At 41.8% G+C, this 23,572-nt stretch overlaps 3 protein-coding genes across 3 annotated transcripts in view; 2 read left to right on the top strand and 1 right to left on the bottom strand.

Annotated features, from left to right (window-relative positions):
- The first annotated feature begins 1,842 nt into the window (after nucleotides 1-1,842).
- LOC113402217 (myogenesis-regulating glycosidase-like) lies at nucleotides 1,843-13,421 on the top strand. Its single transcript, XM_026642406.2, has 9 exons — nucleotides 1,843-1,958; nucleotides 2,725-2,856; nucleotides 3,283-3,492; nucleotides 3,868-4,528; nucleotides 4,748-4,940; nucleotides 5,332-5,441; nucleotides 5,561-5,816; nucleotides 6,541-6,697; nucleotides 13,032-13,421. Exons 1-9 carry the CDS (start codon nucleotides 1,943-1,945, stop codon nucleotides 13,343-13,345), a joined length of 2,049 nt encoding a protein of 682 aa, XP_026498191.2. The 5' UTR covers nucleotides 1,843-1,942; the 3' UTR covers nucleotides 13,346-13,421.
- The window catches only part of Dpm3 (Dolichyl-phosphate mannosyltransferase subunit 3), a 71,851-nt gene continuing 53,500 nt past the window's right edge, over nucleotides 5,222-23,572 (top strand). The window contains exon 1 of the mRNA XM_026642398.2: nucleotides 5,222-5,225. The gene's annotated coding sequence lies outside the window, so the exon portion shown is untranslated. The remainder of the gene's footprint in view (nucleotides 5,226-23,572) is intronic.
- Mat89ba (Maternal transcript 89Ba) lies at nucleotides 13,695-22,589 on the bottom strand. The gene is made up of 14 exons (XM_064217018.1): nucleotides 22,446-22,589; nucleotides 21,278-22,355; nucleotides 20,055-20,325; nucleotides 19,261-19,479; nucleotides 19,080-19,181; nucleotides 17,972-18,096; nucleotides 17,413-17,577; nucleotides 17,137-17,268; nucleotides 16,557-16,857; nucleotides 16,012-16,259; nucleotides 15,754-15,929; nucleotides 15,525-15,686; nucleotides 14,645-14,746; nucleotides 13,695-14,071 (listed from the first exon to the last, which is right to left on the bottom strand). The coding sequence occupies exons 1-14, from the start codon at nucleotides 22,455-22,457 to the stop codon at nucleotides 13,934-13,936; spliced, it is 3,231 nt and encodes a 1,076-aa protein (XP_064073088.1). The 5' UTR covers nucleotides 22,458-22,589; the 3' UTR covers nucleotides 13,695-13,933.

Here is a 23,572-nt window from a genome sequence, read left to right as displayed (position 1 = left end):
ATCTGAAAAATGTAGTGTCACATCGGGTGTACTCCAAGGCTCAATTCCTGACCCTATATTCTTTGGAATCTTCATCAATGATGTTGCTACCTACATGTTTTCAATACAAGAGATTTCAGTTGTACGTCGTCTTCAAATTATAGTCAAAAATACACACCTTGTTGTGCTACGCTGACGACACCCTCGTCACGGCGACTGGGCGGGACTTTCGGGAGGCGGCTCGCCTCGCCGAGGTCGGAACGGCTCTCACCGTGGACCGTATGGGAATGCTGGGCTTGAGGGTCTCCATATCCAAAACGGAGGCCCTCCTCTTCCACGGTCCACGGAAAGGACCCCCACGAGGGGCGAGTATCACCGTCCGGGGGACGGTGATCAAGGTGCAGGCCCAGATGAAGTATCTGGGCCTCACCCTGGACGGTCGATGGTGCTTCGGGCAGCATTTTGTCCATCTGGGCCCGAGGCTCATCAACGCCGCCGCCGCTCTCGGCCGCCTCCTTCCGAATGTGGGGGGGCCGGGATCGCTATGCCGGCGTCTCTACTCCGGCGTAGTGAGGTCGATGGCGCTGTACGGTGCCCCGATCTGGGTCGACGCCCTCACCGCTGACAACCGGGCCCTGCTGCGAAAGCCGCAGAGGGTCATAGCGGTGAGAGGCGTCAGAGGGTACCGTACGGTGTCGTGGGCTGCGGCGACACTTCTCGCGGGCGATCCGCCCTGGGAGCTCCAGGCGGAGGTGCTCGCGGAAGTGTACCGGTTCCGGGTCGAGGCGAGGAACCGCGGCGACTATCCAGGGTCGGCGGAGGTCGGGCGGATCAGGGCTCTAACCCAGCGAGCCCTGATCGCCCGATGGCAGGAGGACCTGGGGTCACCCACGGCGGGCCTGGCGACAGTGGAGGCGATCCGCCCCCACTTGAGTCGCTGGGTCGAGAGGAAGAAGGGCACACTCACCTTCAGGATGACGCAGGTACTTACCGGGCACGGATGTTTCGGTAAGTACCTGCACGGGATAGCGCGGCGGGAGGTGTCACCCTCCTGCCACGAGTGTGGTGCGCCAGTCGACACGGCGCTCCACACCCTGAGTGAGTGTGCTGCGTGGGGGCCCCAGAGGCACACCCTTGCTGCGACTATGGGCGGAGACCTCTCGCTGCCGAGCATCGTCAACGAAATGCTCGGTAGCGAGACGTGTTGGTCGGAGATGCGCTCCTTCTGCGAAAACGTGATGTCGCAGAAGGAAGCCGCGGAGCGGGAGCGGGAAGAGGATGCCGCTGCAGACCCGCTCCGCCGAAGACGACCGGGGAGGAGGAAGAAGCGCTACGCGCACCTTCTCCCCCCGCCTCAATAGGCGTCGCAGGGACTAGGGGGGGTCTCAGTACCCCGAGAACCCCCTCTAGGTGTTGGAGGCCCGCATAGGCGGGCCGACCGTCAGGGCGTCACGGTAGCATGCGCAAGCGATCCCGTGGCGCCCGCCGAAAGACGGAGAGGGTACCGCTGGTTTTTTAGTGGGTAAACCCGGCGTACCTGGGCGCACTCGGCGTCCAGGGCTCCGGGGAGTCCCACACACCCCCCCACCTTCCATCACGTGAGGGAAGCGCGTAACGCGTTTTTCCAGCGAGAAAAAAAAAAAAAAAAAAAAGGGTTGGGAAAAACACCATCGCCACCCTTACCATCTTGGCTTGAAATTTAACAATACTGCTTACAAAAATAAATATTACCTATTAAAAACGAATGATTCTACTAAAAATATTTGAAAAGTAACTATGAAAACGATAGTAGGCGTAGACGTATACAAGACTTGCTTAAATAAGCGAATCTACGGAAGAAACTAATAAACAGTCAGTGAGAAAAGTACCTTATCATAGTAATTAAGTGCAAAGATAACACAAACTGCACATATTCAAAGATTTTGAAGAGTTGCGGTCAGTAGTGTCTGGACGAGCCGCCATCATGCGCAGATTATACGGTGAGCAAAATAAACCGATGTACCTACTAATTCGTTTATATTTTTATCTCTAAAATAGTAATTTGTCACTGTATTATATTTAGTATTCGCTATTTAGTAGGTAGGTAAACTAATATATTTGTTTTTAGTATTGCAAAATAAGTATTGACCGAAGTAGATGATATAACTAGGTGATTAATCAAAAAATATAAAATTTACTTAAACAAAGGCTGTCACGATATCCTTAAAATGATGAATCTTGCTTCACTCACTATCAGTGAGTCTAAATACGATATAGGAAATATTAAAATGTATAAGCCTTTGCGCAAACAGAAGTGTTTTCCCTATTACCTAACTCCGTTATCCGTGGAACGGCAAATCCAACATGATCAGAGTTTGGCGTCGGACATACTAGCACTAGTAATTAAATATATATTTTAAAAGTATTTAAAAAAATTAAGTGTCTCTGTTGTTGACGTAATTTTATATTGTCCAAGCCTATTTAGGTAGGTACATAAGCGAGTACTCATTAGATATTTCACCGCTAAACAAGAAAACCTTAATTTCGGAAGCTTCGAAATTACAATAATATGTTGTGTTAAATTACGAAGTATTTTTCTATCATCTTTCAGATAGATTTTCAGTTACACCTTCACAATACTTAATAATATCAGAATTTTATATATTTTTATTCTATTACATAAAATATGAAGTTATATTGTTAAGGCGTAGGTATAAATTGTATTATTGACTTATTAAGTCGGTTGATATAAAAACTTTTTTTCAGTGTTCACAGCGCTAGCTCTGTGTGCGTTTGCGAACGTCCGCGCTGCTACACACACCATTTACAGCACTACCGCACTAACAGTCACAGTGGACGATGACTCTAATGGCGAAATCAGACTAATTGCTGTTAAAAGTAAGTAATTAAAGATAATAAGGATAATATTCGATGCATAGTACACATAATAATATATGAATCATTATTTTATTCAAATCAGGAATCTTTTATAAAAGAACATACATGCTTTTCATATCAATAGCTGCAAACACCATCTAGGGTTAGCTTTTTACACGGTTCGGAGCACATTCCACCACTTTTGCTCTACTCAAATAAAAAAAAAAGTAGGAAACATTGAAACAACTTTAATTCGCCGACCCAAATTAAAAAAATAATAATTTTAAAATTTAAAAACACCAATATTATCGCTCATATTCAAATCTAAAGTTTATTTTTCTTTACTCCTCTGGTGATTGGTTTAGTGTATACTATTTAACATTGCCATACTAATTAATGGACGCCACAATAATTTTATAGACGTACTAAACATTGGTTCCTTAACAGATGGTGTCCAGAGAGTCCTATCCACCTCTATGGGACGACGTAACGAAACTCGTCGTACCCTTGTAGCTTCACAATTCGAAATCTCCTTCTCGAATAATATCACCCTATCAATCACCAACGAAAAAGTCAGCACTCCCAGGGAGGGTGTCGTCTTAACCGTAACCTGGCAGGCGCCGACTTCTACACGGCTAGTGGATTGCATCGATTTGGGTAAATAAATATGTCTTTAATTGACGCCAAAAATATTCCAAACGTTATTTAATATATCCTCTGAGCCATATTATTACCCCTTTTGATAAACCTTTATTTGTAGGCTATTTACAACTTAAATCAAAATACGTATTTAAAGTCTCTAGTATCGAAATATTTGAAGTGTGAGTCCTGAATGAGTAATGCTAATTCGTGTGCGTTAATTCGCTCGTACAAGTAGGTTTAAGCATTTCGAGTATTTTTAATAGTTGCTACGTACGCGGCGAAATCTCTCATCATTAAGGACGCACGCTAGGATAGTCACCGATATGATAAAAATAAGTTTACCGAAAAAAAAATCTTCAATTTTTAAGTTATATCTCGCTGCTGGTTTAGGTTCTAGTAACTGGTATGGAGGGCCACAGCAGAAGCAACAATACTGGCCCATCGAGAAGCTCAAGTTTAACGAATACTCCTACGTTACCAAAGAAGCTGATAACTGTGGTATAGCGGAACCCTACTGGTTAAGCTCAGAAGGCTTATTTTATTTCTTTGATAAAAAGGTTCCGCTATTCGTCGACCAAAATAACGCTGTCCAAAATGGAACATGTTTCATTGCACAAGTCAAACCACCATACTCATCTAAAAGAACGCAAAACTATTTGATTTACACCATAGGAATATTCAAAAACGCCCGACAGGCCCATGAATATGCCGTTTATAAAATATTAAAAAAACCAAGTGGATATCCTAACGAAAGAATGGTCACCTATCCGATCTGGTCTACATGGGCTCGTTATAAGCGAGATGTCAACCATGAAGTCGTTCTCCAATTCGCTGATGAGATTGTTAAACGTGGTTTCCCCAACTGTCAGTTAGAAATCGATGACCTTTGGGAAATATGCTACGGTTCTTTAACTATAGATGTTAACAGATTCCCTAGCATGTCGGCTACGGTGAACAGTTTGAAATCCAAAGGATTTAATGTAACAGTTTGGGCTCATCCATTTATAAATAAGGGGTGCGAGCCTTGGTACACCGAAGCGAAACAATTGGGGTAAGATTTTCATGTAACACAACAAATTAGTATAAAAAATTATCAAAAATATTTCAATCGTTATGAAAAAAAACTTAAAACCATTTTACCTGTATAGTCTATGCATATATGTATAAAATAGTAAGAGCAAACTTCTAAAGGGATTGTGGCAGATTTTAATGTAAATAAAATATATTTTAATTCTGATAAAGTAGTGAAAATGATATTGCACTGACACAGTTACTTGGTGTCGTCTGAAGCTAATTCGGTGGAGACGAGCTGGTGGAATGATAACGGTACCACAGCCGCGTACATCGACTTCACAAAACCGGCTGTACGCGAGTGGTACGTTAGCAGACTGGTTCAGCTACAAAGACAACATGGAATCGACAGTTATAAGTTCGACGGTGGAGAAACCAGTTGGTCACCTGGGGTATATTAGTTTCTAGTTATTTTCCCACGGGTCCTTTAGTAACCAATCTATTTCGTAACCAAAAAATTAACGATTTTAATTAAAGTACTCGAGTTTTTGGATGGTATTTTTTACATGTCTTATTTGTTTACATTTTTTATTATATATATACTTACCTCCTTAAGCATCACAGGTCATATAATTAAAGGACCAACCGGAAACTAAATTATACATTATGGCGAATATGTAGATGTGATCATCATCATAAAATTTTATTTACTTTGTCTTGATAATTGATTTAGTGCTTCGTGCCGAAAGAGAACATCGCGAGGATAAGTCCATCAATACAATGTGATGCCAAATTAATTCCTTTTTCTTTCTTCGTAATAATGTATATTTTTTACTCTAATAGGTTCCGGTTCTACAAGGAGATATAGATTTACAACCAGAAACCATAACCGCTGATTATGTTAGGGCTGTCGCTTCATTTGGAAGTTTAGTTGAAGTGAGATCAGGATACGGGTAAATATACTACTTTTTTAATAATAATTTATTTCATTAACCGTAATCTGCGATAATTTGCATCAGTCAGGCATCCTGTACGCTTAATATCATCGTCTTAAGATAACAATATTTTTTAGAACCCAAGACCTTCCAATCTTCGTACGCATGATCGATAAGGACTCGTTCTGGACGTTTGATAACGGACTGCCAACTCTCATCACGACCTTGCTTCAAATGAACATGAACGGATACACCCTCGTCTTGCCGGATATGATAGGCGGTAACGGTTATTCTGGTGCGCCATCTCGTGAGCTATTCATCAGGTGGTTACAAGCGAACACCTTCATGCCGAGCATGCAATTCTCTTACGTGCCTTGGGACTACGACAACGAAGTAAGACTGCTCATCTCATAAATATTTATTTTAGTAGGTAGACGAGCAAGCATCACACACACTAATCCTGCAAGAAATATAAACAACTCCTTAGCACATCAATACGCCAATGACCAAAAGATATAGTCTTAAAATGGCACGTCCCATATTCTTGTAATTACTGATTCTCTCCGGTATTTTCGATTTAAATGGCAAATTACAACCACAGACATCTGAGGAACGAAAATTGTCTTCCATTAGAGTGAGCCAGTGTAACTACAGGTACAGAGATATAATGTTAATGACGCATTGATAATATAAGGAACGATTAATATTTCTTACAGTACCAATGTCTATGGCAGTGGTGACCACATACCATCTGGTGGCCCATTTGCCAGTCCACCAAACATATGTGACATAAAAACATTACCGAATCGTATTTGGGTCTCTGTACCACAAAATCGTAAATCATTCAACAAATGAATTTGAGTTTGAGTAAGTCCGTATGCAATGTCTTAGCTAAAAGTAATACTTTTGATATGAGAACATAACACTTAGGTAACCAAAATGTACTAAAAGAGCAGTATCATCATCAGTCGTATAAATCTTCCGACCGTTTATGCCGTGGAGTTTAATGTCACTAAACTAAATTGTGAAAATTGTCAAAAAGTGTATATTTTTCTACCAGTAGGTAGGTGGCAGTTTTGTCCATATACACGTAAATAAAATAGTATTTGATTACAAGACCATCGCAATAAGCAAGAAGTTCGTCGACCTCCACACGCAATACGCGCCCGAAATCATAAAGGCGTTGCAGCGCGCCGTGAGCGACGGCGCGCCCGTCAACGCGCCCGTCTGGTGGGTCGCGCCCGACGACAGCACCGCGCTCGCCGTGTGGGACGGTGAGCTTCTGTAGCTTTAATCACGAAGATGAAGTAGAACATCTCTCGCACGATCATAGGGACCCTCCTTTTTTTACTGCGACACGGACATAATATTATATATGAAAATGTACGTCGTTATTTTTGTTAGATACAATAAGCACTCGACGCCATTTGACCGATCACCATGGAAATCGGGACGTATATGTATTTTTTCGAAGTTTGTATATCCTACGCGTTATCATTTGCCGCTAGTTAGCGTTCAACTTGACAATGATTATGCACGGGCAGATCATCTGCCGGATTTTATCTAGGACATATATTAGAAAATATAAACAATGAATTGATGTCACCTGTCAAATCAACTGCGCATACCAACTTAATATTAGTACACAAGACCATCTGCATGCAGACATTGCGGAACTGACGGACGAAGCTTTTACTAATATCTAGTTCTTCTCGAGAGAAGGTTTGGTCTTTGGAGTGTATTTCATAAGTTCCTCCAGAGTTATACAGGATGACTTAAAGATGGGTGCAAAGTTTTAAGGAGAAGCTAGTATAGGCAATTCGAAACTATTTAGGCCAAGGTTGTCATAGACAAAGTCTGCCTATTTTTTTTCTAGCAAGATTTGAAGTTTTTTTTAAAAAAGACCCAAAAATCTGCACTTTTTTTAAAATAGCTAGCTTAATAAAAAAGTAGTCAAAGTTTGATTTTATTTTACTAAATTAATGTTCAACCAATCTTCGGAAAGCAATTATCAAGCATGTACGTCATAAGAAAATAAAATACAGTCATTTTAAGTGCGTGAAATCTATCAAACAAAATTCTATTGAGTTGATTTCACATTTATTAATAAAAAAAGGAGATAATATTTTTTGGTTTAATACTTTCTAAAAATATGCTTGATTATCCCTATTTATTTTGAGGTATTATTTATGAAGGTATCTTACACATTAGCAAAGTTATGACTTAGTAACTGATATGAGGGAGAGGAATTGTATGTAAGTAAAACAACATTCACAATTAAATAATAAATTTGTTATGTTCAAAATGCCCGCCATGGTTGCGGATACAGGCACGAATACGTTTCCTGATCTGCGTAGTTGTAACTTTTAATAGCATCTCCAGCTTCATGGTGTCGAAAGCCGCAGTAATCCTTTCGATTAACTCTTCTTTCGTTTGGATTTCTGTTGTGTAGACGAGTTCTTTCGCCCGACCCCACACAAAGAAGTCAATTGGCGTTAAGTCTGGTGACCTAGCGGGCCAAGGGATAGGTCCGCCTCTGCCGATCCAGCTTTGTGGGAAGGAATCATCAAGGTACTCCCTTACATATGATGTCCAGTGGGCTGGGCATCCGTCTTGTTGGAATATAATTTCCCTCTCGCTCTCTAGAATGGGCGCTTCGGACTCTTCTAATAGGACCGACAAATCATATTGGAGAAATTCCAGAAAATTTTGGCCGTTTAAGTTGTCCGGTAAGAAATGGGGCCCAACTAACGTTCTCCCTATTTCCCCAGCCCACACATTAACCGAAAACTTTCGTTGGAAAGACATCTGCTTTTTCCAATGGGGATTGGAATCCTTATCGGCCCATTTGTGGAGATTGTGGAATTTTTTTTTTTAGAGGTGGCAAACGGGCACGAGGCTCACCTGATGGAAAGTGACTACCACCGCCCATGGACATCTGCAACACCGGGGGGCTTGCAGGTGCGTTGCCGGCCTTTCAGGAAAGAGTACGCTCTTTTCTTGAAGGTTCCCAAGTCGTATCGGTTCGGCCAAAAGATCAAGCAGATCGGAAAGGGCTTGATCGTCGATAATTCGAGCCGCTCTACGTTGGATACGGTCGAATGGAAGAAACTGGTACTGGGGAGCACCCGCCCAGAGGTGAGAGCAGTACTCCATGTGTGGCCGAATTGGTGCCTTGTAGAGTCTTAGACGATGGGCCGACGTGAAATACTGTCTTGCCTTGCTGACCACACCGAGCTTTTTTGATGCCAATTTGGCTTTGCCTTCCAATTGACCGCGGAACTGAACGAGGCTTGAAATATCGACGCCAAGTATTCCTATACTAGCTGTGGCGGCTAATGGAATGTTCTCAAATAGTGGAGATACGACAAATGGTGTTTTTTAGCAGTTAACGCGCAAATTGGCGTCTTTTTGGGGTTGAAATGGACTAGGTTTAGCCGGCCCAGTTCGAGACTTTATTTAACGAAGACTCGATTTCAGACACAAGTTTGTTCCGGTTTTCTTCGACGTTTTCCCGAGAAATATTAGCACGGCCGGTGTATGAGGTGTCTACGGTGCTATCGTCTGCATAGCAGTGAATGTTACTGATTTGCAACAAGTCATTGATATGCAGAAGAAACAGAGTGGGTGACAGAACGCAGCCTTGTGGAAAACCAGTATTGACGAATTTTAAGTCGGAGCATGCACCGTCGACAACGACTTTGATGCTCCGATCTGCCAAAAAACTGGTAAACCAATTGCATAATTTCCCGGGAAGCCCATAGGAAGGAAGCTTCGAAAGAAGCGCTTTATGCCACACGCGATCGAAAGCCTTCGCTATGTCCAGACTGGCTGCTAATGGCTCCCCCTTGCTCTCAACTGCTTCCGCCCATTTATGAGTCAGGTAAACTAGAAGATCACCGGCTGAGCGACCCCGACAGAAAACGTACTGGCGGTCGCTAATCAGCTGGTACTCCTCTAGGTACCGCAGGAGCTGGCAGTTAATAATGGACTCCATGATCTTGGAGAACATGGAGGTGATGGCTATAGGCCTATAATTGGACGGGTCTGAGCGATTGCCCTTTTTAGGGATCGGATGCACCAAAGCAGTCTTCCAGGAGTTCGGGACGACGCCGAATGCATAGGATTGCCGGAAAAGACGCGTTAAGACCGGTGCCAACTCGGGAGCACAAGTCCGTAGCACGATTGGAGGGATGCCGTCGGGTCCACTCGACTTATGAGTATCCAAGGAAAGAAGTGTTTTACGAACTGCACTTTGCCGGAATGTAACCTCCGGCATCGTGGTATCACACCGCGGGATTGTTGGTGGTGACTTTCCTCGGTCATCTAGAGTCGAGTTCGCCGCGAAGAGAGAGCCTAAAAGATCAGCTTTCTCCTTCGCGGTATGGGCCAATGACTCACCGTCTCTGTGCAAAGATGGAAAAGAGGGCTGACAGAAATTCCCTAAGACAGCCTTAGCGAGAGACCAGAACGCACGTGTTCCTGAAGGGAGGCGTACCAGTCTCTCGCCAATTCGGCCAATGTACTACGCCTTCGCCCTAGCAATCACGTTTTTGAAGGACCTAGAGGCAGAGTTATATTCCTTTCTGAATGCGCTGGTATTTACATCACGAGACGCCGATGCGTTAGCCTAGTCTTGGTAGCGTTCCCATTTTCGGCGTGAAGCCGTTTTGCAGAAACGACCAAACCAGGGCTGGGACTTGCCACCGATGGGGACCGCAGAATACGGAATGAACAGTTCCATACCCTGAAGTACCACATCGGCGACAAAGTCAGCAACAACGCTCGGATCATCCGGCGAGAAACAAACCTGCCCCCATGGGTAGGATGCAAAGAAGGACCGCATTCCATCCCAATCTGCTGACTTGTAGTGCCACACTCGGCGGCAGCCCACGAAACGAGGTCGTGAGTACCGCGCCACCGGCACTGTACTCCGGACGAGACAGTGGTCCGACGAGCCCAGAGGGGGATCGACGATAACCTGGTAGCCATCTGGATGGGAACCAGTGACCAGTTGTGTCAAATCCTATGCTAAAGCGAAGTCGAGAACAGATCTACCCGCATGATCGGTAGTGCGTGATCCAAGCCATTCGGCAAGGTGGGCATTAAAATCGCCAAGAATTACGATCTCTGCGGATGGGATCTGCTGCAGCACGGAATCTGTAGCCACTTGGACGTGCTCAACCAGTCGGTCGGTTTCGGCATTACCGCTATGGGACCTATAAAGGCACGCGTAGATTCGCGGATGGTCATCGCAGTCTACACGGAGCCAGATAATCGATAGGTCCTGCCCTTCAAGGCTGCCGAGGCGTCGAGAGCAGATATCATCTCTGACGTAAACGCACACCCCAGCTCGTGGTACAAAGGAATGTTCCAATTTGTACCCGGGGTAAGAAAGAAATGTCGTATCGGCAGGAGAGGATATCTGGGTCTCGGTAAGAAAGAGCAAGGCCAGCTTCGCCGTCTCAAGGTGAAAGTGAACGGCGTTCAAGTTGGAGTTGAGTCCCCTTATGTTGCAGAAGTCCACAGTGTGGGTGGTAGGGGTTGCCTTATGATGCCTGCACCGCTTGCCCCGAACAGTGGCGAGCGCAAAATTGCCCCCCCCAGAATTCGGAGGGCAGCCTGGGCATCCCTGCTCAGGTGGTGTACGTCCTGAGCATGGATGTCCAGAGAGGGATTCTCCACCGCAGTCGCTGATGGTACCCTCCTGGGGTAATGAAACCAAATTCTGCACAACTATTATGTTTTGGGGGGGGAGGGGGATCGAGCCTCCGGGACTCACATACCGGACGAAACGCGGTAGCATAGCTACCACTTTACGCCGATTTTGAGTGAGAGAGTGGTACTTCCCCGGGCGTGCCGGCCCATTCGGCTGCAACCCAAAGGTATGCAGTGTGGCACTACCACTAGTATGAGGCACTATCACTAGTAAAAACGGAAGTTCGTAACTCTCTCTCTTGAAAACTTGCTCTCGTCGGTCCACAAAATGGATTTCAAAAACCATTGATCCTCAATATCTCTGTTTAACAGGAACCGGCAGAATGAGATTCTTCTTTGGGGATCATGCTCCTCTAGACCTTGCACGCCTGTCCCATGGAATGGGTATTTGTCGTTCTGGTGCATTGTGTGCCACACCTTAAATTGCGACAAATTAAGGTTTCTCGCTACTACTCTTGTGCTTGTACTGGGGTCCGATTGGAAAGCTTCTAAAATGGCTTCTTCTACGTCTGGGGCATGACTACCTGGGTTAACCCCTGCATGTAATCCATCTTCAGCGAGGCGCCGATACGTGTTGTAAAACACACGGACATTTGGTACCCTGCGATTTGGATACCGCTCCTGGTACATCCTTCGGGCCAAATTTCCATTACCGTCTGCTCTGCCATACATGAAGACGATATCAGCATATTCTTGATTCGTGTATGGTGTCCCACTTACCATTATTCTTGAAAATGCCGCACTACAGTCTCTCTTAAAGTAGCTTTTGTTCAAATCAACACTTGCAGGAGCGCAGAGCTTGTGCTAAGGCTACGACTGGACAAGGTGAAACAAAAATAATCTGTACGAATACGAGAAACAACCAAGATCGAGGCACAACGTCAACTCACGTAAGCGGTAGTAACTCGACTAAAATGTAGCTTTTTCGAAATGAAGTTTCGGCACCCGGAATGCTGCCCAACATGGGTTGTGCCGCTTGGAAAAAGAAACACGACTTTGTCGCCTTAATAATTGAGTCTATTTTGCTGTAATCCATCTCCAGCTACCTGTAATGAAATAGCGAACCATTCTCGGTAAATCCTGAATGCCACTACCTGGGGGCCACGCGTTCGGCGGCCGTTGCATTTTTTAAATGTGTTTTTTGTGTGTAGTATTATTATTTAAGAAGTCGTCAGAACACTACACAATAATGTTTGTGACTCAGAAAAAATGTACTAGCAAAAAACTGACAAAAATTAACTAAAATTAGTGATTCCAACATGAATTTCATGTTTCACGTTCGAGCTTATTACATTTTTGCATGCCTAATTAGATCTACCACAAGTCAGTTATCGGGCCATAACTTTGCGAATGTACAAGATATCTACGTAAATAATACCTCAAAAGAAAGAGGGATACTCAAGCATATTTTTAAAAAGTATTGAACCAAAAAATATTATCTCCTTTTTTTATTAATTAATGTGAAATCAACTCAATAGAATTTTGTTTGATATATTTCACGCACTTAAAATGAGTATATATTTTTTTCTTATGACGTACATGCTTGATAATTGCTTTCCGAAGATTGGTTGAACATTAATTTAGTAAAATAAAATCAAACTTTGACTACTTTTTTATATTAAGCTAGCTATTTTAAAAAAAAGTGCAAATTTTTGGGTCTTTTTAAAAAAAAACTTCAAATCTTGCTAGAAAAAAAATAGGCAGACTTTGTCTATGACAACCTTGGCCTAAAGTTTTGAATTGCCTATACTAGCTTCTCTTTAAAGCTTCGCACCCATCTTTAAGTCACCCTGTATATGGCACACATGTGGAAGATTTTCATCCAAAATGTTTCCTCTGATTAAGCGCGATTTAACACCCAACAACTAAACAATTATGTCTTATTTTCAGAGTATCTCCTAGGCGAGAACATCCTAGTGGCACCTGTAATCGTAGAAGGTGCGACTTCGAGAGACATCTATCTCCCAGCGGGCAATTGGCTCGACCGAGGGAATACTTCGAATATAATCCAGGGCCCGACGTGGATCCGCAACTACAGCGCCGGCCTGGCCGAGCTGCCCTTCTTCGTGCGCACCGCCGCCGCCGCCGAGCCGGGCGCCGCCGGCGACCCCGGCGCCGCCGGCGCTCCCGCCGCCGCTTGTCTCCTGGTCCTTGTCGGCACTCTCCTCAATATTGTCCACAAGTTTCAATGCGATACATTATGAATGAACACTTGTCACATATATTATATTTTGTATTTGTAACTTAATGTTGATAATAACAATAAACGAATGATTTATATTTGTTTTATAGTGTTCATGTGTGAATACCACACGCCACGCCACAGCACACCTTTGAAATCGTAGTTTTAGTTATAGAACTTTTCTTCCTTTCTATTCTTTCGATTCTCTCGATACTTATATACCCGCCAACCAGTGACGGATACATTTCATTCTACTCCACCTGGTAGAAGACATGTGCGCTTGCGTTAAGGAATATAGATAAACGTTATAGAAAAAAAACAATTATTTACAATTTTTATTTTTTTATTCTAACAGGTAAACCTTTTAACAACAAGTTTCTGTACTTTTTTATGAATGTAGGTGGTATGGCTTTGCGCAAGCCCGTCTGTAGGTATCGCCCATTTAACCAGAGACGTAACATCTTAGTTCCCAAGGTGGCGCATTAGCAATGTAAGCAATACTTACAATTTACAGTGGTGATGTCTATGGACAGTGGTTGCCACTTACCATCAGGTGGCCCATTTGCCAGTCTGCCAAACCTATTTGAATAAAATAATGTAGAAGGCGTCGTCACTCGGTTGGTTGGCTCACTTCGATCACGAGACCTTCGCCGAGGATCCGGAAGTCTTCAAGAATGGCCTCGATGTTCACTTTGTACTTCGTCTCTCCGTTTATTGTCACGGGCATTAACGCGTTCGCGTTTAATGTCTGAAATCATTTATATACATTGGTTCGACATACAGATTCTAACAATATTTACATCACCTATGCGCCACCAACCTTGGGAACTAAGATGATATATCCCTTGTGCCTGTGATTACACTGGCTCACTCACCCTTCTAACCGGAACACAACAATACAGAGTACTGTTATTTGGCGGTAGAATATCTGATGAGTGGGTGGTACCTACCCAGACAGGCTTGCACTAAGCCCTACAACCAAGTCCTTTTTTACTCGAGCATCGTCGAGTACAATTTTCTCAACTTTTTGCCATTTGTACACAATGGTTTTTCTGGGCAAGAGTCTTAACTGGTTTTCCTTGTTTGGTAAGGAACTTTATTACGGCACGATATTCAATACTTCCCATGTTTCTCTTTTCATTCCCAATTATGTTGCTTAGTTGACGATAACTCAAAGAATAATTGTCTTATAACAATGAAACATCATATTTATACTAATTATGGGTCACTGAACAAGTTAAGATCCTAATCCTTTCATTACGCGAACTTAAAAACGCACCCTCGTGTGTATACAATAATAGTATGAATTATCAATCGTTACCTGAAATTCTCTAGGTTCGTCAATATCTGGCTTCCACAGGACCGCGATGACGTCCCCTCCATACTCATCGTAGAAGAACACTGCGAAGTCATCATATGCTGACTGGAATATAAATTATAAATATTACAAAATATAATAATTAAATAATTTTGACCAATCTTACATCGGCAATATGCTACCAACATCGGGACATTGGCTCACTCACCCATCGAACCGGAATACAACGATACACTGATACTAAGTATTGTGTAGAATATCTAACCTAACCCAACGGGCTTGCACAAAGTTCTACCACCAAGAAGTTTTATTTTGAATCATAATCTATTTTAACTACTACCCTACTAACCTTTCTACAAAGCGAATACCTCCAATCGCCGGCACTTATAAGCGGATATGGAAATGTTTGAACCTGTCAATCCTAAAAAAGCCACAGTGCCACAAACCACAAGTTATTGTTGTTGTCGTTCGAAGTCCTTCCATGTCATAAAAGCAACCAAAGTACTATGAAAATGCGAAAAGATTCAGCTGTTCTTCCACCTAGAAATCGATGTGCTACTTAAAGAGCGACTCGAAGAATCAAACGCAGCAGTGTACGACACTTACTAAATTCTAAAGGGGACACAAACAGTAGATCTTGTAGATCGAGATGAGGCCGAGACCAGATCGGTTTTGAAAAGTTCAGAAAATTTATTATATTATATTATATTTAAGTTATACATATATAACTTGATAATTGGGATGCTTGGGTGAGGAAAAATAACGTGGATCGCAGTTCAAGTTCAGTGGACAGGAACTCGATACTCAATCCAGCTGCGGAAATTATTATATCCAAGATATCGATTAAGATATCGAATTCGAAGTCAAAATAAAAATAACTCACTCTCAACTCGTCCAAATATTTCTGCACGGGATCGAACTCAACGACCGGAATGAAGCCCTCGCCGTCCGCCGCCTCGGCCGCGCCCGCTCCCCCGCGCCGCCACCCCCGCGCCCGCAGCCGCACCAGCGCGTCGTAGCCGCGCAGCGACGGCACGAACACCTCCTGCGCCGAGCGAACCGTTAGGACCGGAGGGCGGGCCCCGCCACGCGAGGGGGACGGCGGTACCCACCAGCACGTCCCCGCCGGCCCGCACGTGCTGCAGCGCGGCGCGCGCCAGGCCCCGCGCGCGGCGCAGCACGGCGCCCGGGGGGCCCGCGCCCGCGTCCGCGCCCGCCGCCCACACGCACATGCTCGGCCGCGGCGACTGCGCCCGAAGGCGCCGCTCGATGTCCGCCATCTCCTCCTCTGAAACAATCGGAGGACCCGTCAGCGTCGGGGCGCGGGCGGCGGGTGCGGCGGGTGCGACGAGGGCGGCGGCGGCACTCACCGGCGAGGCCGTCGCCGAGGTCGAGCAGCAGCACGTCCCGCGGCCAGTCGGTGTCGGCCAGCAGGCGCAGCGCGCGCAGCAGGGCGGCGCGCTCGGCGCCGGCGCGCGCGCCGCCCGCGCGCTGCGTCGCGGCCGCCGCCAGCAGCGCGCACAGCTCGGGCGCGAAGTGCGGCGCCAGCAGGTGGCTCGCCAGCCAGCGCCGCAGCAGGCGCGCCGTGGCGCCGAAGCCGGGGTGGCGCCGCTGCAGCCTGCGACGGGACGGACCGGTTATCGCTCAGATCTGCACTATTTCTCTTTTGGACGTGATCATTTCGAGATCATTTCGAGATCATTTCGAGATCATTTTTACGTCTCGACTATCTTACGTTCGAATTATTTTTTATTCTTAAATGTTTTTCTTCAATTAGCGTACTTCGAGTTCAGTTAGTTGTAATCCTCCCTCGATTAAAGCGCTACGAGTATTTTTTTTAAACGATTGGTTTGATACCTTGTTGAGCGCGTTCGAGCCAACTCTTCGGCTTCGCTATGAGTGCCGATATACTTACCCGTGCAGAGCCCCCCGCAGTCTGGGCAGCGCCACGGTCTCGCGCTCCAGCTCCACACTCTCTGCGCTCTCCTTGAACTTCACCACGCCCCCCTCCACTTGTCTCCGTAGGAGTGTTATCTCCTTGGGGTGAGCGATCTGAAGACGGAAGACTAGACCGTTTTTGAGCACGTCGACGTGCGAGTCGTAGGCTTGGGTCGGGAGAGAGTACTGCTTTTTTAGACGCTCTGCTATTTGCAAGTGGAAGGCCGCTTTAAGGCAGCGGAACGCTTCCAAGTCACCCGGCCACTTTCCGCTGTAAGCTGAAATAAGATTATTTTAGTAATGTTGTAATAAATATAGTAATTACTATATTTTTAATAACTTTATAACGTAATCTGTGTCGGTTCTACCCATGCACATTATATATTTCAGTGTGAAGAATGAATATGCAAATCACATACGACACAGGATAATACTATTATATTATAACAGTCATTAGTGTACTTAGTGGTAGCTTTACTTTAAATAGTTGTCAAATGACGATTCAAAAGTGCTTTGACAGCCTAGACATATTAATAAAGACAATTAACAACACTCACTCAGCTCCAGCACGGCCCTGTTGACGGGCGTGTAGGCGCCGCCGTCCGCCAGCAGAGTGACGTCACCGCGCCGCAAGCCCCGCCCCGCGGCCGCCGGGAACGGCTCGCAGTAGCTGAACACCGGGGATATGCCTGCGGACACCCCGACAACCTCATTCGTATGATAATATTCGATACCAATATTCGTCAACCATAACGAATATAAACGTTCGAGACTATGATCGCTGCACCCTTTTTACTTATATAATGTAATGCTCGCGATCGGTCGTGGCTCACCGTGCACGGCGGTGACGTCGAGCGGCAGCTGGCCGAGCTCGCGCAGCTGGGCGCGCAGCCCGTCGAAGGCGGCCAGCACGGCGCGCGTGCGCGGGCCCGGCTCGCCCTCGGCGTCCAGCGCCGCCAGCTCGCCGCCCACGTGCCGCAGCCGCGCCGCCGGGACGCCTGCCCACACGCACGCCGTTACTCACTAGTGAGGCCCTCGGTCAGCGGAGTGGTGACGAGTGGTGACGGCCACAGTATACGCAACAACTCACGACGAGTGACGACACTGCCCAGGTCCATGCTACTTGCCAATGTGGTGGCGACCGTTGACAATCAAATGGCATCTGTGCGTGATACGTCTGTCTGTCTGATATAAATATGTATCGCATAGAAATAATTGTCAGGAAGACGTGACGTGTAAGAAGAAAATATAGCATTTTTCAATTATTTTAAGTTTATATATAAGGTTACTTCAGCGTCGTCAGACTAAAAATTTTAAGTGCTTTCTGAGGTTTTCTCGCGTCTGCTCTACAGTAGTATATAATGTTGTAAGTAGAAATGTTGAGAACCTCACCATACTTCTGTAGCAGTAGATATTGCAGGATCTGCGGCAGGACGGGTCCTTCTTGCCACACGCACGCCTCCGTGATGGACCCGTCTTGAAACCGACGCAGTTCCGACTTATCGCCCCAGAATTCCCTAAGCATCAGATTCTATTAACATGATTCGTCTTGAGGTGTTACTACACTTAAAAAACAGCCAAGTGCGAATCGGACTCGCGCACTATGCATACCGTACCACCAAACAGATAGAGAAACAGACACAGATGTAACAACAAATTTACGGTTTTGGATGTTTTCCGATACTTGTGCTACAAGATATTACTTCTTACTAAATTTCTTGATTCCAGGGTATAGGTCTTGACTCCTTTTGCGAATGTTTGGGAAATGCGACATAACCCACCACATCTTTTGACTTAGTTTTTAATTTTTCACAGGTCTAAAGGACCGCAGACCTCAGTATTTGATATTATCTCAAATTTATACATCTACGTGTTTCTGAGAAAAACGTTCTCGACGAACAGACGGGCAGACAGACGAAGACACGGAACGAAATAATATTACAAGGGCTTTTTTTCCTTTAGAGTTAAAATGAAATAAAACTCCAGTGACAGAAATTACAAATTTAAAAACGAGTACTTCTATTTCGTTTTACGTAAAGCAGAATCAAAGAGTAAGCTGATTTTGACCATTAATAGATAATTATAATATTATTTTACAAAACTGTTTTACTATTTAACCAATAATTTCGTGATTGTTTCAGACGAACGCACACTGTGTACCAATCACTTACTGTATAATATTCACCGTATGTGTAACGGTGGAGTTATTATAGAATCAAGTTTTTTATATGGTCAATATAAGAAGTTATTGTATAATTGCGTATGTTACAACCCGACCGCGATAGATGGCGCTGATTGAAGTTGTCACTTTCCTGAATCCTTTCTTTAATATTATGTAAGCAGATCTAATAAAATTATAGTTGTGAACTGTAAAAACAATTCCCTGGTTACCCCACACCGTTCGCCATTTGATTCCCGATATTACTTCGGTGTATACACATAACTTTTAAGTCTACGACCACTGAAATTATAACAGGTTATCAATTCGTTTAATAATTACCTGAACTCTTCCGCTTCAGGCCTGTTAGCCGGTGGTCCTCTGTCGACGATGTTCATTGAATTTTCATTCAATATAAAACCGAACATCAAATTTTCTTTATATCTGAATTAAAAAAAAAACACAAGAGTAATTTTGTTTAGTTTTGTCATTTAACTAATTTTCCTGTGTAATTTAACCTCACCCTTCCTTTTTCGCTTTCTCCAATGTAGTTTTGACTGGCCAAGAGAAATTTGCTTCAACAATTTCCTGTATCAAATCAACTCTGTTACTAAGACCCTTAGATATTAAGTTATACAGGGTGTCCGTTACCAGTGACAAATGATCAAGACCATAGTTCATTCTTGTTTGTTTCGGAACTCTACTTAACACATTTTCCTTCACTTCAGGGAAACTATCAAATCTGAAATAAAAGCATTTTATAGTATTCATTGCACTTTGTTTTATAAAATAATATGAAATTTAAACAAAAACAATTTGCCTTCAAATATTACTCTTAGAAAATAAATAAGATTAATTTATAATCAGATTTAAGATCTTAAACAGTCCATTTTTTCTAATTGGAAAAGGACCAAAGGCAAAATATAATTTTCACAACCATACATGACAGCAGAAAGGTTATGAGGCAACAAACATAAAAAACACTCAAATTGAGAAGAAATTGAAACATAATATGTAAATTAAATAGTTTTCACTTTTTAAAAACCACTGTTTAAATTTGAATTAGCTAAATGTTTAGTATCCATCATGTGATTTTCACTTCAAAAGGGACCCAGTACACTGGTGAGTTATGGATGGTTATGTATATCTTTATATATTTAAATATTGTGTATAAACTGGACTCCTGTGAAGCAGTTGGACCCATTTCTATGATTTTTTTTTGTATGTATTCGTGTGGATGGTTTTGTTTGAACCCGTTAGGTTAAAATACTCATTGAAGTTGGGAAAGGTAGCTAGTGTAAGTATATATTATCTCACCTCAGTATATTATCGAACTGCAACAAATCTGTGGCAGGTGTCATAAACAATGGAATGAAGCCATTTATTTTTCCATTGTCCAATATTTCTATTGCGAGTGCAGATTCTCTCTTCAAAGCACAGTAAGTGCCCTTACACATCTGCCAGCATATATTGTAATAGCCAGTTTTATCAACAAATACGATGGGAAAATGCTGGTGAAACTCTTCTATTGATGGTGTTTTCTGGTCTTTATTCAAAGATATGCCTTTTGAATCCCATTCCGATGATTCTGTAAGTAAAAAGATAAGCTTTTATAGGACATTCTCTTTATTAAATTCCAAGATATAATATAGGCACATTAAAATAAACACAGATGGTTAATAAAAAAAAATGATTGCACTGAATTATGAAATGTTTCTTCTTTAAATAGAAAGTTAAAAAAAGTGTAGCAAATATTTACAATGTTCTATATTTATTTTACCTGGCAATATAATTTATTCTACTCCATTTTTTTATATCTTAGACCAGTTAATGTAATACTTTTTGTTTTCAATTTTAAAATATGTTTAGTTATTATCTGTTGCCCAAGACCTTTAATTATCACGAAAAATTTACACAAACACACACAATAATTTATTGTTGTGCATTAACAAATATAATCATTTATTTTTATTTTTGATATCTTTATTCTTAAATTAGTCATTTCATACTTACAAAGTCATCTTGTCAGCACGAGTTTGACTTGTGCTATACACACCGATAATTTAGCATGGAATGTCCTTTTGTTAGTAAACAGATATATGCAATTATATGTAAAAGAATATCACTATTGTCAGTGGAAAAGGTGATAAAACATAATTACATAGTTAGTTTTTTAGTGCTTTTTCATTTATAAATTTATAGTTTAACTGATTAAAGTTATTTAGCAAGTGTTTAATTAAACACTGATTCTTTTCTTTATCTTTTAATAGATTTGACAAGAAGATACAGCATTATTTAACTAATCTATCAATATGATCTACCAACCTGTGCAAAATTTATAGTTAAAATTGGTTAATGATTTAGAAGTTAATTATTTGTTGGGTAAACTATACAGGGGAAATATTTATATAAAGATCAATAATAAATCACATGGATGTACAGTTAATATGCTGCGTAGTAGAGTAATTGTACATACAAACTATGGGACTAACAGTAACAAGAACATAGCTCGGATTGTAAAATAATTAATATAAACTTACTCAATGCTATCCAAACATTCCGTACAATTTGATAACTGCTCATTATATTGTTAATTCTCTTTGACTGTACAAGGTATGCAATCAACATGCTGATCACATAACCAGATACTTGTAAATCATGCTGCTTGATCCATATCTTAAGCAAAACTACAGCCTGCTTCAAATTTTCACTGTTCATCAATATTTCTTTTAGGAAATCTTGGTTATATGATGCAGTAAGATCACACATCACACTGCTGTTATAATATGGGGTTGGTGGACCAATTTCAGAAACATTTTCCTGATTTTCAGTGGAATACAACCATGATTCTCTTAAATTATTCCGAGTTGGACTAAATCTGTGTAATTTATAGGCTTCAGCATCACACACAAGATTCAGACGCATAGCTAAATGATTGCCAAGTTTTCCACTGGGTTTAATATCAATGGATGGTTTTGTTTCACATCCATTTAAAAATGAATATTTTAATTCCTCTATTATGTCTGTTTGCGTCAAATAAGAAGCAATATAAGCTATATATGCAGCTCGCTTTTTATGGTATTTATAATTTATTGAGTCATTCTTAGTATAAGTCTCGGCTGGTACCGCAATTTGTAAATCAACTATTAATTTTGAATTAATTGAACATCCCAGGGGATATGAACCAACTATTTCGACATCAGTAAATTTGTAAAATTTAAACATAACTTTTGTTTTGTTGTGCTCTTTACTGATTGGTAGTTTAACGTTTAGTTGCTTAGCAAACGATTTTTCACTTAAATCATATTCAGTTTCGTCTTCAGGTATGGATAATAAGTGTGTTTTAAAGTCTGAGAACCATTCTTTAATTCTGTTTACAGTTTTATCTTTTATCTTAACTTCTTGCAGTATCTCTTCAATTTGAAGTCTAAATAAGTTCGAGTTAAACAAATTCTCAGTTTCCTGGAGCCTATTCAATTCGTTAGCAGTTGGTTGACGATATAAGCTTTTCGTTTTTATACGTTTTATTCCTTCTTTATTATCCAAATCGTTAAGCCTTTTGCCATTTTCATTAATTATGTTTGATTCTCCTCCACTCAAACCCGAATTCTTAATAGCCTACGAATAAATTATATTTTAATATCAAAGTAACAAATTCGAATTTCGAAATGAATTTTATTCTTGTTTATGATTAATATTTCTACTTACGCGCTTTACCATCGTGATAGAACATTAAAAGAAGTATATTTTGAATATTATCATAATAAATTGAATTGTTACAGATTACAATAATCAATATAATTTTAAATGAGCAACTGGTATTAAGGTTATAAATTCGTAAACAACATGCGTCGCAAGTCGCAACATGCCATGTGTGACTTTGACATTTATTTCACATTTCAATTTCCAAGTAGCGATAGACTAAAAATAATCACATAAATTTACATTTTATTGAAATCAATTAAACAGAATTTGAAAAGTTGAATGGTTTTTAACTATATAGCATATTGCTATAATTAGATTGCTATGCTCTAGTTTAAATAAGAATGTCAGCGTAATTACAGGTAAAAAGTTTTTATAATATAATATATGACATATTTCTTACACTGCTACATACTATAGTATACATATGCAAATGTGACCAAATATACTATGATAAGATGGCCTATTTGCTCATTAATTTCCCTCTCTTCTACAAATAAATCAATTAAAATATAAAAACTTCAAATATTTCATACTATTTTGTAGGTACTGGCTAATATATGTATATAGTGTTTTTTTTCTATATAAATAGTAAATTATTCAAGTAATCATAAACCGCTGCAGAATATAAACTGCAACTGTACAGTACGGGATCTTTGGCACACTTCCGCTACTCCTTTTTTCATCTTCTATATCCAAAAGATATCCGAAAACACTTAAAAATAAAATTGGGTACATCAAAATTTATTATTTTCAAACATGCTATACTTATCTATACTTATACATAGTATACTTTCGATGTTTTATTTTAATTATCTTCAAAGATAAAAAAGGTATAATAGATAATTTTTTTGTCCACTATGCATGGCACGAAGACACTTGAACAACGATGATCTTTGCCTCGCCTTGAAATATCGGTAGGAATGACTTCGGTGAGTCCCTTAAAGGCGATACGTTCCCGAAGTCGTGAAAAGTAGCACTCAGGCAAATTGAGTTACCGAATGAGACAAGAAAGCTCTTTGAGAAAATTCTGACGAACTATAAACGTTCTTAAACAAATTATTTCATGTAATCCAAATTCTAAATCGTATTTTTTCTTTCCTGTCTCCGTAATTTATACTTTATAGCTTCTA

Source organism: Vanessa tameamea, chromosome 14, assembly GCF_037043105.1.
Source record: "Vanessa tameamea isolate UH-Manoa-2023 chromosome 14, ilVanTame1 primary haplotype, whole genome shotgun sequence".
Classification (NCBI taxonomy): Eukaryota; Metazoa; Arthropoda; class Insecta; order Lepidoptera; family Nymphalidae; genus Vanessa; species Vanessa tameamea.
Note: the sequence above shows the minus strand (reverse complement) of the source record. Positions and strands in the feature narration are given on the sequence as shown.

Excerpts from the sequence above, each read along its gene's own strand:
- Mat89ba (XM_064217018.1), bottom strand. Across the intron at positions 19,480-20,054 it reads CAGTTCGATAATATACTGAG|ATTTGATAGTTTCCCTGAAG; the intron begins GTGAGATAATAT and ends CTTTTATTTCAG. Across the intron at positions 17,578-17,971 it reads TCTACTGCTACAGAAGTATG|GCGTCCCGGCGGCGCGGCTG; the intron begins GTGAGGTTCTCA and ends GCGTGTGGGCAG.
- LOC113402217 (XM_026642406.2), top strand. Across the intron at positions 4,941-5,331 it reads AAACCAGTTGGTCACCTGGG|GTTCCGGTTCTACAAGGAGA; the intron begins GTATATTAGTTT and ends TTACTCTAATAG. Across the intron at positions 5,817-6,540 it reads CTTGGGACTACGACAACGAA|ACCATCGCAATAAGCAAGAA; the intron begins GTAAGACTGCTC and ends TTTGATTACAAG.